The sequence below is a fragment of the Micropterus dolomieu genome, linkage group LG18 (assembly GCF_021292245.1).
Source record: "Micropterus dolomieu isolate WLL.071019.BEF.003 ecotype Adirondacks linkage group LG18, ASM2129224v1, whole genome shotgun sequence".
NCBI classification, from domain to species: Eukaryota; Metazoa; Chordata; class Actinopteri; order Centrarchiformes; family Centrarchidae; genus Micropterus; species Micropterus dolomieu.
Window position 1 is genome coordinate 3,208,929 of NC_060167.1, and position 16,463 is coordinate 3,225,391.

The following is a 16,463-nucleotide window of genomic DNA, read 5'->3' on the forward strand; positions in this document are numbered from 1 at the left end:
TCTGATAATAACTAAACTAAGAGATCCAAATAGATGATAAATCTACTGCAGACTGACTACACCACCAAAATAACGCTTTATATTTCTGCCTATCAACCCCCACATATATTTTGATGTTTGATCAAAATCTTATTTATTTACTACCCCATAATTCCACAGCTGAAAGTTAAGGCTTCTTTTGCTGAGGACCGTAAACAAACTTTTCAACTGCAGCCTCAGCAAGTTGTCAAATACACAGAAGCACCCACTTAAAGTTACTCTTATGTAGAACACATTTGCTAACAGACAGCTCCAAATATACACACACGCCATCTCAGTGAATTCTTAACCTACACTGGGATTCAGTTCAGCAACATATAATAACGTGTGTGTACCTGATGATCTTGACCAGCTCACTCATGTTGACGTGATCAGGTACCAGGAACTTGGTCTTGTCCAAAACGGGCAGCTGCTTCTCTCCCTTGTATCGCTCAATGATCACCTGCAGCAGCCGCAGAACACAAAGGTACTGTAAGTCTGCCGCCCACATAGTATCAGCTGTAATCATTTCATATAGACTTCGATCAATACCTCTCTAGTGTCTCTACGGTAAATGTGAAGCTGAGTCCCCCCCACTTCCCCGAGATCAATAACGTTTTATCGTAAAGTCTTTGGTGATTATATTTTGTATTATCAATCTAAATGTGCACAGTAACTAAAGTTATCAAATAACTGTAGTGGAGTAGAAGTATAAAGCAGTAACAATGAAAATACTGAAATGAAGTACTGTAACTTAACATAATAAATCTCCACCACTGTTGACATTGACTAAACAAATGGGACACATTAATCAGTGCTGGGAGGTGGATTTTGTTACCTTTGGACAGAAACAGAGAACCAGACTTCATTACATATTAAATCTAATGAGTACAATCAAACCATCACATTAAAAAGTTAAACAAATACTACCAGTAAGTGTTTTTAACTAACTTATGAATGTTGTTAACAAGGTCAATACTGGGCTAATACTGCATCATCAAACTCGGCACATTGGAGACCAAATCAGTTTTGTCAAATGGCTCTTTGTGTAGCTCTCTACTTTTATTAACAATGTTCACACGGCGGTCACTTTCCTGACACTCGGGGTGGAAGCTAAAATGCTACTATAGATTATACTACAGATTCTACTGCTACAGCTGCTGCTACAGACTATACTGCTACAGACTATGCCACTACTAAGCTAGTGCTACAGACTATACTACTACTGCTACAGACTATACTGCTACAGACTATGCCGCTACTAAGCTAGTGCTACAGACTATACTACTACTGCTACAGACTATACTGCTACAGACTATGCCGCTACTAAGCTAGTGCTACAGACTATACTACTACTGCTACAGACTATACTGCTACAGACTATGCCGCTACTAAGCTAGTGCTACAGACTATACTACTACTGCTACAGACTATACTGCTACAGACTATGCCGCTACTAAGCTAGTGCTACAGACTATACTGCTACAGACTATGCCGCTACTAAGCTAGTGCTACAGACTATACTGCTGCTACAGACTATACTGCTGCTATAGATTATACTACAGATTCTACTGCTACAGCTGCTGCTACAGACTATACTACTACTGCTACAGACTATACTGCTGCTACAGACTATACTACTACTGCTACAGACTATACTGCTGCTACAGACTATACTACTACTGCTACAGACTATACTGCTGCTACAGACTATACTGCTGCTACAGACTATACTACTACTGCTACAGACTATACTGCTACAGACTATGCCGCTACTAAGCTAGTGCTACAGACTATACTGCTACAGACTATGCCGCTACTAAGCTAGTGCTACAGACTATACTGCTGCTACAGACTATACTGCTGCTACAGACTATACTGCTGCTACAGACTATACTACTACTGCTACAGACTATACTGCTACAGACTATGCCGCTACTAAGCTAGTGCTACAGACTATACTGCTGCTACAGACTATACTGCTGCTATAGATTATACTACAGATTCTACTGCTACAGCTGCTGCTACAGACTATACTGCTGCTACAGACTATACTACAGATTCTACTGCTACAGCTGCTGCTACAGACTATACTGCTACAGACTATACTGCTACAGACTATACTGCTACAGACTATACTGCTACAGACTATACTGCTGCTACAGACTATACTGCTGCTACAGACTATACTGCTGCTACAGACTATACTGCTGCTACAGACTATACTGCTGCTACAGACTATACTGCTGCTATAGATTATACTACAGATTCTACTGCTACAGCTGCTGCTACAGACTATACTACTACTGCTACAGACTATACTACTACTGCTACAGACTATACTGCTACAGACTATGCCGCTACTAAGCTAGTGCTACAGACTATACTGCTACAGACTATGCCGCTACTAAGCTAGTGCTACAGACTATACTGCTACAGACTATGCCGCTACTAAGCTAGTGCTACAGACTATACTGCTGCTACAGACTATACTGCTGCTACAGACTATACTGCTGCTATAGATTATACTACAGATTCTACAGCTGCTGCTACAGACTATACTGCTACAGACTATGCCGCTACTAAGCTAGTGCTACAGACTATACTGCTGCTATAGATTATACTACAGATTCTACAGCTGCTGCTACAGACTATACTACTACTGCTACAGACTATACTACTAAGCTAGTGCTACAGACTATACTACTACTGCTACAGACTATACTGCTACAGACTATGCCGCTACTAAGCTAGTGCTACAGACTATACTGCTACAGACTATGCCGCTACTAAGCTAGTGCTACAGACTATGCCGCTGCTACAGACTATGCCGCTACTAAGCTAGTGCTACAGACTATACTGCTGCTACAGACTATGCCGCTACTAAGCTAGTGCTACAGACTATACTACTACTGCTACAGACTATACTGCTACAGACTATGCCGCTACTAAGCTAGTGCTACAGACTATACTACTACTGCTACAGACTATACTGCTACAGACTATGCCGCTACTAAGCTAGTGCTACAGACTATACTGCTACAGACTATGCCGCTACTAAGCTAGTGCTACAGACTATACTGCTACAGACTATGCCGCTACTAAGCTAGTGCTACAGACTATACTGCTGCTACAGACTATACTGCTGCTATAGATTATACTACAGATTCTACAGCTGCTGCTACAGACTATACTGCTACAGACTATGCCGCTACTAAGCTAGTGCTACAGACTATACTGCTGCTATAGATTATACTACAGCTTCTACTGCTACAGCTGCTGCTACAGACTATACTACTACTGCTACAGACTATACTGCTACAGACTATGCCACTACTAAGCTAGTGCTACAGACTATACTACTACTGCTACAGACTATACTGCTACAGACAATGCCGCGACTATACTGCTGCTACAGACTATACTGCTGCTACAGACTATACTGCTGCTACAGACTATACTGCTGCTACAGACTATACTGCTGCTATAGATTATACTACAGATTCTACTGCTACAGCTGCTGCTACAGACTATACTACTACTGCTACAGACTATACTGCTACAGACTATACTACTAAGCTAGTGCTACAGACTATACTACTACTGCTACAGACTATACTGCTACAGACTATGCCGCTACTAAGCTAGTGCTACAGACTATACTACTACTGCTACAGACTATACTGCTACAGACTATGCCGCTACTAAGCTAGTGCTACAGACTATACTGCTACAGACTATGCCGCTACTAAGCTAGTGCTACAGACTATACTGCTACAGACTATACTGCTACAGACTATGCCGCTGCTACAGACTATGCCGCTACTAAGCTAGTGCTACAGACTATGCCGCTGCTACAGACTATGCCGCTACTAAGCTAGTGCTACAGACTATGCCACTACTGCTACTACAGATAATACCGCTACTGCATCTACTACTACTTCTGCTACAGATAATACCACTACGAACTATACTATATGTACTATATGATGTCAGAGAAATGGCCGCCGTGTGAGTATGGTGAATACTTGTGCCTCTCACACTCTGTCCTCTGCTTTCTACACTGCAGGGACAAGAGCATCTGTAAATGCTGGAACACACGGACATCTTTCACAGGCAGGGTGGCGTATTAAAGAGCGATGAAGTGTGGTGTGTGTTCAGATCTTACGGGGATCTTGTTGGGGTGCTGATCACGGATCTGCTGGACCTCTTTGCACCGGTCAGCTGTGGGCAACAAATCACACAATGTGTAAACAACAAGCTGAATCGTTCAAAATAGTCATTACCAGATTTAAAGCTGTGATGTGCTCATACTGTTTTTTGGCCTTTTCAGTTCAAAATGAGAAATGTATTCATCTCCAGAGGAAAGCGTCATTAAAACATACAGCATCTCTATTTTAAGATGAAGAACAAACAAGCTCGGATGAATAATTTAGGACCTCTGTTTAAGAGAAATTTGTAAAACCTTGTCACTACTTGTAGTCTTAAATCCATTTTTTTTCCAAGCCCACTTACAGCAGTCATTGTTCTTTTCCTCCATTTTTAATCTCTTCCCCTGGAGGCAGAAACAAAACAAACGAGAGATTTAAAAAAAAAAGTGTCCCATGGCTCTTGATTAAGACCCTGCATGTTTGCCCAAATTAATTTCTGGCACTGGGTTTGGTTTCTGTCAGAAAATCCACAGGAATTGACTAACCGGGATGAAAAAATGTCTCTCAAACGGCAGTAAGCCGTGTCCAGACACAGCTGGACTCTTTAATGACAGCGGAACCTGCGGCTAAAAGAAATGTCTCTTGTGTCCACGCTGCCCTGCCAGCTGCCAAGAACACGTAGGAATCACAACTCTTATCTTCTACAATTCTGTATCAATTCAGAATTGCCAAAAATAGATTTTTGTAATAACTTTAGTTGAAAACTGTAAGTTGACAGAATACTAAAGGCAGAACTGGACAGTGAGGCTACAGTGCAGCACCAGGACATGTACGGCGTTTGTAGTTCATCTTTTAAAAAGGCAGCATTTGGGCACATTTTGGATTTAATGACTTTATAATTAGCTTTGGAAGACAAACATGAAGCATTTTCTGAATGCTTTGTACCCTATCACCTGCAGACTGTTTTAAGTAAAGCGAAACTTAAAACCAACTCCGGTCTGGAAAAGAATATAACTCTGTCATTAGTCTGTTTCAATTCAAAAGCCCTGCAGACTAGACACTTTCATCTCCGGATCTGCTTTCAGGAAATCTCTTAAGACATTTTTTTTCCCCCTGATGTCTGCAGTCAATTTAAAACCTGATCCCTTTTTAAAAACTTGTCTTTTTTTTTTTTAAAGCTCATTATGGCTTTTTTTTTTTAAATCTTTCTAACTCATAACTATTTTTAATTTAATTGCATGCTTCCACCATGGTGTAATTTATGTTACCCTTGCTGCTCGGTTGCCCATTGTGGAGTTTGTGTTATGCTTCTTGTATCGTTTCACATGTTATGTCTCATTAATCTCATTTTCCCTCTTAATCTTATTTTTCATTTTCTGCGTCCCTCCCCTCAAGAGGATGTCTTCCTCTTGAAGGGAGGTTCTTAACTTACCTGGTTGTTTCCACATAACATTCAGCCAGTGATGTTGGTCAGTAAATGACACTTTCATTTAATTATTTTCAGTAAGAAGGGGCCAGTTAGACAGTAATAAGTTAATGCAGTTACATTTATATAAATAAATAAGCTACGTACTCTCTCACACACCTTCCTCTGCTTTCTTTTTCTGTTAGTCAAAGACCTTCATCAACGTCAGTTAATTTAACTGTCGGGTGTAATTTGCTCCGCAGGAGGAAAAGGACAATGGTTTGGAGTGAGAGCCAAAATATAGTGCCCCTCTTTCTCTTAATTGAAAACAGAATTTAATTCTGGATGGAATCGTAAGAGTCCACCCCTACATTACAGTAACCTTTTCTTTTGAGTGTCTTACCCTTGCTATACCTTAACTGTTCACACTCTTCTTCTTGGTGTCAATTTCATGCAAACATGTTTTAGGAAAGTGTTACAAATGAAGTGTTTCCATTCTTTGTGTGGACTCAATTTAAATCTTTCACAACTTTGCATATAATTTGTGTGCAACTATCACCTCTCTTTTATTTATTTATTTTTGCCACCTCAGCTCTTTTAATTTTACAACACTGACCTATCTATTAAGGATAACCAACTGCACTATTTTCAGGAAAACTTCAGCTATTTTTTTTAAACACAGGCAGGGTTCAAAGCTCAGAAGGCATTGAGGAGAGTGTGAATGGTTCCTTTGTTTAGGTCTAGGGGTGTTTTTTTTCTTCCCCCGCTGTGGGGAGGGGCAGGGCTAATTGCTGGCGTATAAACTCACTTATTTAAATATACTTTAGGTTTAGGCAATACCTATCACAAACTAGATCATTAAATATTACTGTCTTGTTTTAGATTTAATTCCCTTCTCTGGCGTTGCATCAAAATAATGTTCCACCCAATGTTCTTCAGCATTAGCCTCTTAAAGAAATACAACTTTCAGGACTGGCTCCATTATTCATGCCATAAAAAAGGGGACTTTAGACACAAACAGGGACTGAAGGTCTTAAACCTGCATCCCAAGCTTGTAACATGCAATATATAATGCTTGGTTTGTGTGGCATTAATATGAGGGCCTCCAGCAGCCCTTCACTTAGAAAATCCTTCTAATGTCATAGACTGTATAAAACAAGGTTTATGCCAATTATTATTCTCTTAATGAGTTTCACAGGTGTAAGGGTTAACTCAAAAAACAAAAAACATCACTATGTAGGAATTTCTTTGTCTTGTCTGTCTTCCTGACAAACACATTTACTACATACTTGTTCATGCATAGCTCCTCTTATGTCTGTAACATACAATATATTATGTTATTATAAAATATTTCTATGTACACAACTACTTAACATATGTTAACTCTAGTTGGGGTATTTTATTGTTATACAACACAACAGTAATGTGTGTCAGTGTGACAGAGCAGTGAACCACATAATAAAACAGATTAACATGTCCAGCACAAGACCAGCTGTTTAACATTATTACTGACTAACTCTGGTATCTTGTCAGTGAGAACTTTATAAGGAGGTTATAACCAAATGCAACACCGCATGAAGTATTTCTGTCTCCACTGTTGCTCATCCCTAATTTCTCTGTATGACAGGATTATGTAATGGAGTCTGGGCTCCTCCCTAGCCAGTTTAGGGGCCGTCGTTTGGTATCAGATTACAGCATAAATCACTGAACACGTGTACTGGGATAATGTGTCAGCACCATGTTTTCCTTTTGAGCAAACACAGAATGTTTACTGCTGATATAGCCAGGCTAGTTGCTTGTCCAGTTGTGTAAAACCTGGTAATGGCAGGCCTTGCTAGCTTTAAGGCTTGCCAGGCTAAAGTGACAGTGACCCAGATGGCCTCTAAACATCAGCAGCCATAAGAGATAAAAACTACAGGCCAAACGACACTGGCTTTACAGCTTCCATAGCCTTTACTTAACTTATTAACATTGTTTTTTCACACTGAATTGGCACCAAAAACCTGCCCAAAAATGAAATAATCTCTAAACTTGAGGCCCAGAAGCTTCTGTCCCGTGTTGCTACCGACGTGAGATATAAACCGGACTTTTAAAAACTGCTGCTAAACACTTAAAAACACAACAAACAAGTCACCACCGTGTAAATACACTTGTCAACAGAAAGGGTAAGCTAGGCGGCTAGCAGGCCAGCTAACGTTAGCTTGTGCGCTCAGCTGTTAACGTTAGCCGGACCATCAACACTGCCCCGGTGGTTTTTCTTACCAAATGTCCTCCTTTGTTTGAAGGGTCTGTCGGACGGCATCTCTGTCGCTGTTATTACACAGTTGTGACCTAGTGAATGTGCGGTACAACGGCCTGCAACGCAACTCTGCCGCAAAAACAAACTGGAAGAGTTTCGGCTGAGCGTCTGTTGGCGTCTCTTCGGATCTGAAGCCGAACAGCTCCGGACAAACAAAGCAAGCAGCCGAGGCGCTGACGTCATCCGAGGGATTTAAAGGGGACGTGCGCCAATTATCTCCTGAACTACTTTATTATAAACTTTTAATAACACGAAACCTGCGTTAATGCAAGGTTTACCAGTGAAGACAATGCAGCTCATGAGGCAATGTCTTTTATACATTTAATATAGAGACACTGAAACTCTCTTTTTTTTTTTTTTTTTAAGAAACCACTTATAAAACACTTCTTTAAACTTGCCTGTATATACCTCCTGTGTGTGTATATATGTACTTCAGTATTATGTTCAAATCTATAATCTTTTACACACACACACAATACTAATCTCTTTATTTATGGAGCACTCTTCAAAAACAAACATGTTACAAAGTGCATTCAGAAGACAATAAAACACAAACTAGATTACAACATGCAAGAAAACACTTAAGAAATCATAATAGTTAAATCATATTTTCACAATTGCTTGCATTATATTTTGCATGCTTTTGGTGTGTTTTGGTTGGGTTTTTATTTGATTTTATTTACAGCACATTGAGATGCAAATCTCTGAAATGTGCTTTATAAATATTAGAATTGACATTCAGCGCTGTCATTTTGTACTGATTTGAAATTATGCAAGGTTTATGCCAATACTATTAACCCTTGCATTTATAAAGCTAAATCTTGGGTTTATAGCTTGTCCTGGTTGTCTATGATGGAGCTCTGAAAATACCTTTTTTAGTGTAATTGTCAAATTCAGTAAACATCAATGTTTTGTTAACCTCGCCCAAACTTGAGTACAGGCATAATGTAAATGCACCATATTAGTTGAGCACCTTTCTAGTCTTTTTATACTACATCTGCATTCACCATTTATACACTGGCGAAACAGCCGCCAGGGGCAATTCGGGGTTCAGTATCTTGGCCAAGGACACTTCGACACGCAGCCTGGAGGATTGAACCACCGACCCTCTGATTAACAGGCAACCCGCTCTGCATCCTGAACCACCTTTAATAATTTTATAAAGTACACGACGACAAACTGAAAACCATTTTGATTTTTTTATTTCTTTAATTTGTTAAAAATAACCATCAGATTTGACATGGCAAGAGCAGAGAAGTGTTTGTAGTGTAGCTTCGCCGCTTACCAGTGAAATACTGTACTGCAACATATTTTGCCAACAAAACAATAAATAACAATCGTCGTCCATACAGACAGAACTGGAAAAAAAAAAAAAAAAATCCACTTAAAGATGCGTTGCAGGTTCTCTCTCTCGTACACTGTGCAGACATGTATGCACTGGTCCAGTTCTACATTTCCTACTTCTGTCAGGTGTTTTAGCAGGTGTGCACTTCTCACCATGTGCTAAAATACCTAGCTGTGCTTACTACTTTAAAAGAAATTCACCAGTGACATACAGTATGCATAGAGGGGAGACTGAACTGGAATGCTAAAACATGGGGAAATAAATTTGCCTGCAGAGTAAGTGACTGTTGTAAGGGTTCACGCATCTGGTCATTGGGAGATTCAATTTCATCCACCTTCAAATTCTGCCGTTAACTTCCTGGTACAGCAAGTGCATAAAAAGCTTCTGGTAAACTGGTTCTTTTCATTCAGCAAGACAAAGATGTTTTGGCTGTTTAAATATGAAAGACAAAGGAAGAGTAATGAGTAGGACAGAAGCTCATTCTTTCAGTCTGAGGGGTTCTGGATGACGATCAGGAAATAGTCCTTATCTGTGAAGAAAAAGGCAAAAAGTTATACCATAAATAGTACAACAATACATACAAAAACAGACTGGGATCTCCGTTGCAAATTGGGCTCGGTATCATTTAAAAAGTTTTCCATACAAGTACCAGTACAGATACTTGATAAAGATGTTTGATAGCTCACATTGAGGGATTAAAAAATGTTTATCTATACTTCTATTTAACACTGTGGTATAGTATTAATAAAGTTCAATACCCAGTCCTACTTGGAAAAATCACGGGGTCAGCTGAATAACAAAGGTTTTAAAATGATCAACAATAGTAACTCAGATTATTCTCACTGTATTCTGAGATTGTCAACACCCAAACTGTTCAGAAAAGCTTCATTATGAGCTGCATCTGTCCTGCCTGTTTCCAGGTTGATGTAAACTGCAATAGAAGTTATAAATGATAAAGATGTCATGTTTACAAAGGGGGCAGTGAGCCTCTTATCAGTTTTGTCCAACTGTAATCAACTATATAATAGGTTGGTGTTGTGCCTGAGTTAAGTTGATTTTATAGGTGCAAAACAAATGCTGTCTAACATTAAGGTAGCCAGCAAAATAATTGGCATACAACCGCTTTCTTTGGCAGACATCTATAAACAGAACCAACAGATTAAAATTTTCTAATTCCCTAAATCTGCACCGAGCAACGCACTGCAATGGCTGTATCCCATGTCTCACGCATGCATGTTTGTTTGTTTTGTTTTGGTTTTTTTAGCCCTACTATAAATCAAACTTCTCCTCAAGGGACAATAAAGGTTGGATGGATTGAACAGAATAGTCCTAGATTGTTTTGGTTTTTTTGCCATTTCCTGACCTGGATTTCCCAGGGCACAGTCTCAGACTCAAATATCTTTTAACGTCTCTGTGTTACGTGGTGGGCAGCACAACAATGTTTTGTAACCCACAATGCAGCTCCATGCAAGGAGCCTACTCCTAACTCTATGCACGCTGATGCAAAGTTCTTGCAAGATCTTGTTTCCTGCTCTGAAGATGGTTGGATGTATGCAGTACTGACATGCCCACTTGTAAACTGAAAGTGTTGTTCGCTGTAGCTTTTCCTTCAGTCCATAGTGGCTGCAAAGCAATCCCTTCCTGAAGCAATTTCACTCCAAGAGACGGAGGACAGAGTCTTGTTTCTGTGTAAACGTGAAGGTTTCGCTGGAGCCAAGATGAGGAATCAGCAACTTTGTAAGATCCCCGCTAGATTTGTCTAAGTCAGGATGCTGAAGCATTCATATCGGCTTCAGTTTAAAAAAGAAACCCCCCAAAAAACTGTTTCTTATCCCACATCACTTTAACTGCTTTAGGAAAGGATTCTCTTCACAGCCAGAGTGGACAGAGGGATTGATTACAGCGATGAATGTATTTATGAACATGTATAAAAAGGTGGACCTATCCTTTAACGAGCTTGTTTAGTCAGAAGTTCATCATGGAGAACAAACGAGTTCCCATTAACGGAGATCATTTCATCAGTATGACATAACTTAAAGACAGATTTCACATATATTTTGTTTGATTTTTGAAGACTTGGGCCCTGTATCCTGTGTCACGGGAACATTTTATTTCTAACTTTGGGGCGGCTGTAGCTCAGGTTCCCAAGCAAGTTGCAGAACCCCAATGTGCATGCAATTTGTTTCAGAGCTGCAAGCTAAGGTCATTTAAAATTTTAAGATGTACATTAAAAGTCTACTTTTCATAGTTTCCATTTTACAACGTCTCGCTACCATTGGAGACGGATTTGTCCTGATTTTGTTCCCGTCTCACCTGGAGCGATCATGATCTCGTTCTTCTTGGAGCGGACACGGAGAAAGGTGAGGTCGTTCTGGGGGTCGATGTCTCGTACGGTGCTCCTGGCCTTCATCACCAGCTGGTGGATCAGTCCTGCGTACTGCACTGTGCTGGAGTTGTCCAGGGTCGTCTTGATGGGGATTCCTGAGGTAAACGGGATCATTTACACATGTGCAAAGAATTCCCATCCAGGTTACATAACCTGTTACTGGAAGTTTAATTTTTCTGTAACCCGGTTAATATCTGAATAAAGGTCAAGATGGGAAGAAGTCAGCTGACAGACTTAGATCTTTTGTTAATGTTTCGATGACAATAACCTGTCCTCAGTCGAGACGCAAGTCACCAGGCACACTACAGGTTTTTACTGCACTTTCTTCATGCAGTCTTCATACATTTCACTAAAAGGACTTTTATTTATTTGTATTCCAAAACTACCGGAAATAAGAATGAAACTATTAGTCAAACCGAAATAATCAAGTTATGTCCCAAAACATTATGTGGTTCCATTTTGTCAACTTTGAGAATTTGCTCCTCTTCATATAATTGTAAAATGAATATAGTCACAGTGGACAAACATGAAGGGGTTAAACGCATAATCCAGGCAAGAAGCAAGACCGCTGCAGCTGCCACATGCAGAAAGCACAGCTGGCAAATCTCTAACCGTGTGAATGTGTAAATTACCAGGCTTGTATCCCTTCTCGTCATTGGGGCACAAGTAGATCTGACTTTAACACATTTGTGTGTTCCATTATACATTAATGTGTTGCTTACATGTGTTCTTATGACCATTTTATTCCTTCAGCTGCAGCAGCTCTGTGCCGGCGTATCAACATAAACTGAAGAACCGGTCATTTCAACTCACTTTCAAGAACTTGTCACTTCAAAAATCAGATTAATTTAGCTCGTTCAATCTTCCAAATATTGTTCTAAATTAACTTCATAAAGAAAACAGACAATCTGAACCACAGCTTCAGTTCCCAACATTTACTGAAAACTCACCTTACCTGAACCCAAAGAGCAAAAGGTGGGGCACTACATGACCAGTCTCTAATGTATAATTATATTCTTCTAATAATTAGCCTCACGTAAAAAGCAATAATTAAACCATTTATTTTAACAGCTGCGACAGGATGTGTGAAAGAGACCTGGGAGCAATATGTAATAAAACTTACAGTATATAATTAAACATAAAAACAATTCAAAGCGGTGAGTAGGCTTACTGTCATATCTTAAAGTACAACAAGTAGAAGGCTTTAGCGCTTCAATCTCTCTGTTGGATTATATCTGTCTACAAAAACATTTCTGCATCACCCACAGCAAAGAAAGTGTAAAACAGATGGTGATCAGGGTGCAGGAATCCTGAAGTTACATAAATGTTAAGACCTCATCGCCACAGATGGGAGTCGAATTAATTGAGTGACTAACCCAGTGCAAGGTTGTATGCCTTGTCGATTATACATATTGCTTCAGAATTCAATAACTTGTTAAAAAAAAAAAAAAAGGCATTTAAGACTTTTTAAAGGGGCCTTTAATAGTTAAATTCATTTATCAACTTAATACCTGTTAAGACCCTGCATATACCTTGGTGATGTCATTTTCCAAGAGAATTGATTGGTCAGTAGGCGGTGCTTTTAGAGTATTGATCTCTGATCACCAAACATCACCTGCTCCTGGGCAGGTTTTTTTTTTTTTATTGATAACAAATATACAGAAACAAAAGCAAAGTGCTCAACATAACTTGCATAGATGACTTGTTCATCATGAAACTGTGTCAGAACAGTAGCCTAAATGAGACCATTGCCAAATAAACCACAAAAAAAATTCATTGCACAATTTCAAAGTTCTGGTACATTTTTCAGAGTCAATAAGCTTAAGGGTTTTAATGTATTCTGCAAATTCGTATAGGAATCCAGTAAAGTTGGGGAGAGTCTTTGCATTTTTGCACTTATGTATATGGAATTTCCCATGTAAGATCAATAAGTTTACAATTTCTTTGACATGTTCAAAATATGCAATGACATTTATACAGTCGATTGTAACATTCGACTGTTAATTTCACCCGTAACATAGTCTTGGCCCTGTTTCAGAAAGCGGGTTTAGTGAAAACTGAGTAAGTTGAGCCTGAATGAAGGAAAACTCTGGGTTTTCGGTTTCAGAGAGCGAGATCAGATAAACTTTAGGTCTGTAACGCTGTGAACCTAACCTGCTCGGGAGGAGGTTTACTTCAACTAACGCTGAGTTTCTCTCTGACTCCTCCCATCCTGAAGAGGCTGTCTGACATTTCCTCATTCATACTGTCGATATCAAAGCACATACTGGAACACAGTTACGTCTTTAGAGACACCGAAATCACGGTTAAATAGGCTATTTACCCAAACGTGATCTTGAACATGACGCTTTTATGATCAATCTGTCATCGAGGTCTGGACAGAGAGTTGGACATCGTAAATTTATCTTCAGCACTGATCAATGAACGGTAACATTTCATATTGTGGTCGCACAGATTGAACATTCCTGTCGTAGTTATCAGCTGGATATGATGTGAATATTTCTGAGTGAGGATGACTGTGGTGCAGCTGAAACAAATAAATGTAGTTTAAAAGTGAGTTTTTCATTATCTGCTGAATGTGTTTTGACAGCATTTCATAAAATACAAAATGAGCAAGATTTCATTAATGGAACATAGAAAACTTCAGTCGGTTTGAACCTGGACACATTTTACATTACCAAAAAATCATTAATAGGCCTAACTGAGTCGGACTGTCGCTTTACAATCACAGGTCCATGAGGAGCCTAAACTACAGATTAGAATCTGTTAGATTAATATTTTCATCTTCAGTTATTGCCACTGGTATTTAGTCCTGTCAGGTTCCAGCTGAATAAACAGGCCTGTAGCTGTTTAAATGAATAACAGGCTGGAGGAGAATCCAGCTGTTTTTCATTCATTAATGAAATTCCAGTCTGGTAAATAATGAATGAGCAGCGCTGTATGAAATGTAATAATGTTAACGTATCGATCTTGCGTTTTAGAGCCTATACTGCTCCGCGTTGGCAGCATTCATATTTCTGGCTCCACCCGATTAAAAAAGAGGCTCTGCCTTTATTTACCCGTTGCCAAAGGTGAATCGTAGTATCGGAGCTCCTTATTCTGAAACGGGAAAACTCAGAGTTCGTAAACCCAGAGTTCAGCTTTACACTCAGACTTTGTTGAACCTGCTTTCTGAAACGGGGCCCAGAAGGAAAGTGAATGTACACAGTGGAAAAATAGATGCTGCAATGATTCTGGTTTGTCATTGCAAAAAAAAAAATGCATGCTCCGGAGCAATCAGGTGCCATGACGTCAGTTACCCAGGTAAGAAGTAATTAAAACTCAGGGTTAAACCTCGCTAAGCTGATATCCTGCTTCATGGTACAGACAGGGGGGAAATAACTGTAACGTTAGGTATGTTCTTACCTTCTGAGTTGACAATGATGATCCCCTGAACTCCCTTCTGGCCCTGGATCCTCTTCAGAGTTTCCTCCACTTCAGCCTAGAAAGCAGGAAACATGAATTAGCATCATTTAATGTAGCTATAGGAGAAAAGAACATTATACTAGCTCCTGTCAATAATGTCAAAACACCTTGTAAGTTACCAGAAGGCTAACGAACTGTACCGAGCTAAAGTGACAACGCCCGACTAGCATAAATGAGCTAGCCACAGTTAGCAATGAATTAAAATCCCGTTTAAACGACTATTTTTTTCAGTCACAACGCAGATATGACCATGTTTATGAAAATACACGCCGGGAAGTCACAACACCCTACCATTTTGATAATGTGAGGAGGAAAATCTGTCAGAAATGTGTCTCCGAGCTCAGCACAATAACAGCTAGCAGCTCACTTTTGTTGCTGGGAGAAGAACTGAGGTAAACTTCCGGGTCAACTGCTGCGTTCGCGGCCAAGGACAAAAGTGGGGAAACTGGGCAATAGCACCGGGCAAGCGCAGTCACTTTGCTTACAATCTCAGTTTTCACCTCCAAAAACACATTCTGAGGGACAATAAAGACAACACTTACAAAAATAAGGAAACACGGATGAATAATGGAATTATAATAGTTGCCCACTAGATACGAATGGTCGTTTACTCTCCTTTTGAAGATTTTCTACACAGTTTACAAATTTCCTCTTCAAATAAAGTAGAATTGAAATGCACACTTAACAGAACTTTTCCATGTTTTGTTTTAGATAAAATAATGTTTACATGTTGTTTTAATATCATATCCAGACAAAAAAAATTCAAGCCAAATATATTGTTTGATTTTTGTAATGTATTTAAATGTTTCGCAATGTGTGGCCTACACTGTTATTTAAAGAGAGAGGGAGAGAGTAATATGCCATGTCTCCTTTATGCAACCATTCTCACAGAAAAATTCTAATGTTGTGTCCTCTTCAATTATTAAAGGGATAAAATAGTCAGTGGGTCCTAACTCCTCTTGGCTCTAGGTTTCCAATGACACGTGTTAAAATTATACAGCTGGTCCGGATACAAAAAGCTGACTAGCTTGACTGAATTTAAGGAAAATAACAACTTTGAAGTGATTTATGTGGGCCTACAGTAAATTTATTACAGACCAACATTTCACATCAAAAATAAAACTGTTTAAAAGCTCAGAAAACTCAGATGACCAAATGCGAAATCTTGTAAAGCCGCAGTTTGTAAATGTTTGTGCATTTTAAAAGATAAAACAAGTACTGAAATAGTTATTTATATATTTATTTTTCACTGCATGGTTTACATGTAAACAGCGTGGGCGCGGCAAGCAGATGCGTCAAGTGAGACACAAACGGATGAGCCATGACAGGAAGTTCAGAGTTGTTCCCTTCAAAGTGAAACTGGGGAAAGAAAATATATATTTTATACTTGTGTA

At 39.4% G+C, this 16,463-nt stretch overlaps 2 protein-coding genes and 1 long non-coding RNA gene across 3 annotated transcripts in view; 1 reads left to right on the top strand and 2 right to left on the bottom strand.

Annotated features, from left to right (window-relative positions):
• map1lc3a (microtubule-associated protein 1 light chain 3 alpha) overlaps positions 1–8,013 on the bottom strand; it is a 15,252-nt gene extending 7,239 nt beyond the window's left edge. The window contains exons 1-3 of the mRNA XM_046075853.1: positions 7,837–8,013; positions 4,187–4,242; positions 375–481 (exon numbers count right to left, since the gene is read on the bottom strand). Of these exons, the coding sequence (XP_045931809.1) occupies positions 375–481; positions 4,187–4,242; positions 7,837–7,876 (203 nt within the window). The 5' untranslated portion in view covers positions 7,877–8,013. The remainder of the gene's footprint in view (positions 1–374; positions 482–4,186; positions 4,243–7,836) is intronic.
• Positions 1–8,344, top strand: part of LOC123987189 — an 11,958-nt gene extending 3,614 nt beyond the window's left edge. Inside the window, exons 2-3 of the long non-coding RNA XR_006829061.1 lie at positions 4,088–4,167; positions 7,860–8,344. This is a non-coding gene — a long non-coding RNA (uncharacterized LOC123987189). The remainder of the gene's footprint in view (positions 1–4,087; positions 4,168–7,859) is intronic.
• A 713-nt stretch (positions 8,345–9,057) lies between these two features.
• dynlrb1 (dynein, light chain, roadblock-type 1) lies at positions 9,058–15,495 on the bottom strand. Its single transcript, XM_046075854.1, has 4 exons — positions 15,361–15,495; positions 15,010–15,085; positions 11,532–11,699; positions 9,058–9,747 (listed from the first exon to the last, which is right to left on the bottom strand). Exons 1-4 carry the CDS (start codon positions 15,361–15,363, stop codon positions 9,704–9,706), a joined length of 291 nt encoding a protein of 96 aa, XP_045931810.1. The 5' UTR covers positions 15,364–15,495; the 3' UTR covers positions 9,058–9,703.
• Between the last annotated feature and the right edge of the window lie 968 nt (positions 15,496–16,463).

Excerpts from the sequence above, each read along its gene's own strand:
- dynlrb1 (XM_046075854.1), bottom strand. Across the intron at positions 11,700-15,009 it reads CATCATTGTCAACTCAGAAG|GAATCCCCATCAAGACGACC; the intron begins GTAAGAACATAC and ends CGTTTACCTCAG. Across the intron at positions 9,748-11,531 it reads CGAGATCATGATCGCTCCAG|ATAAGGACTATTTCCTGATC; the intron begins GTGAGACGGGAA and ends TTTTCTTCACAG.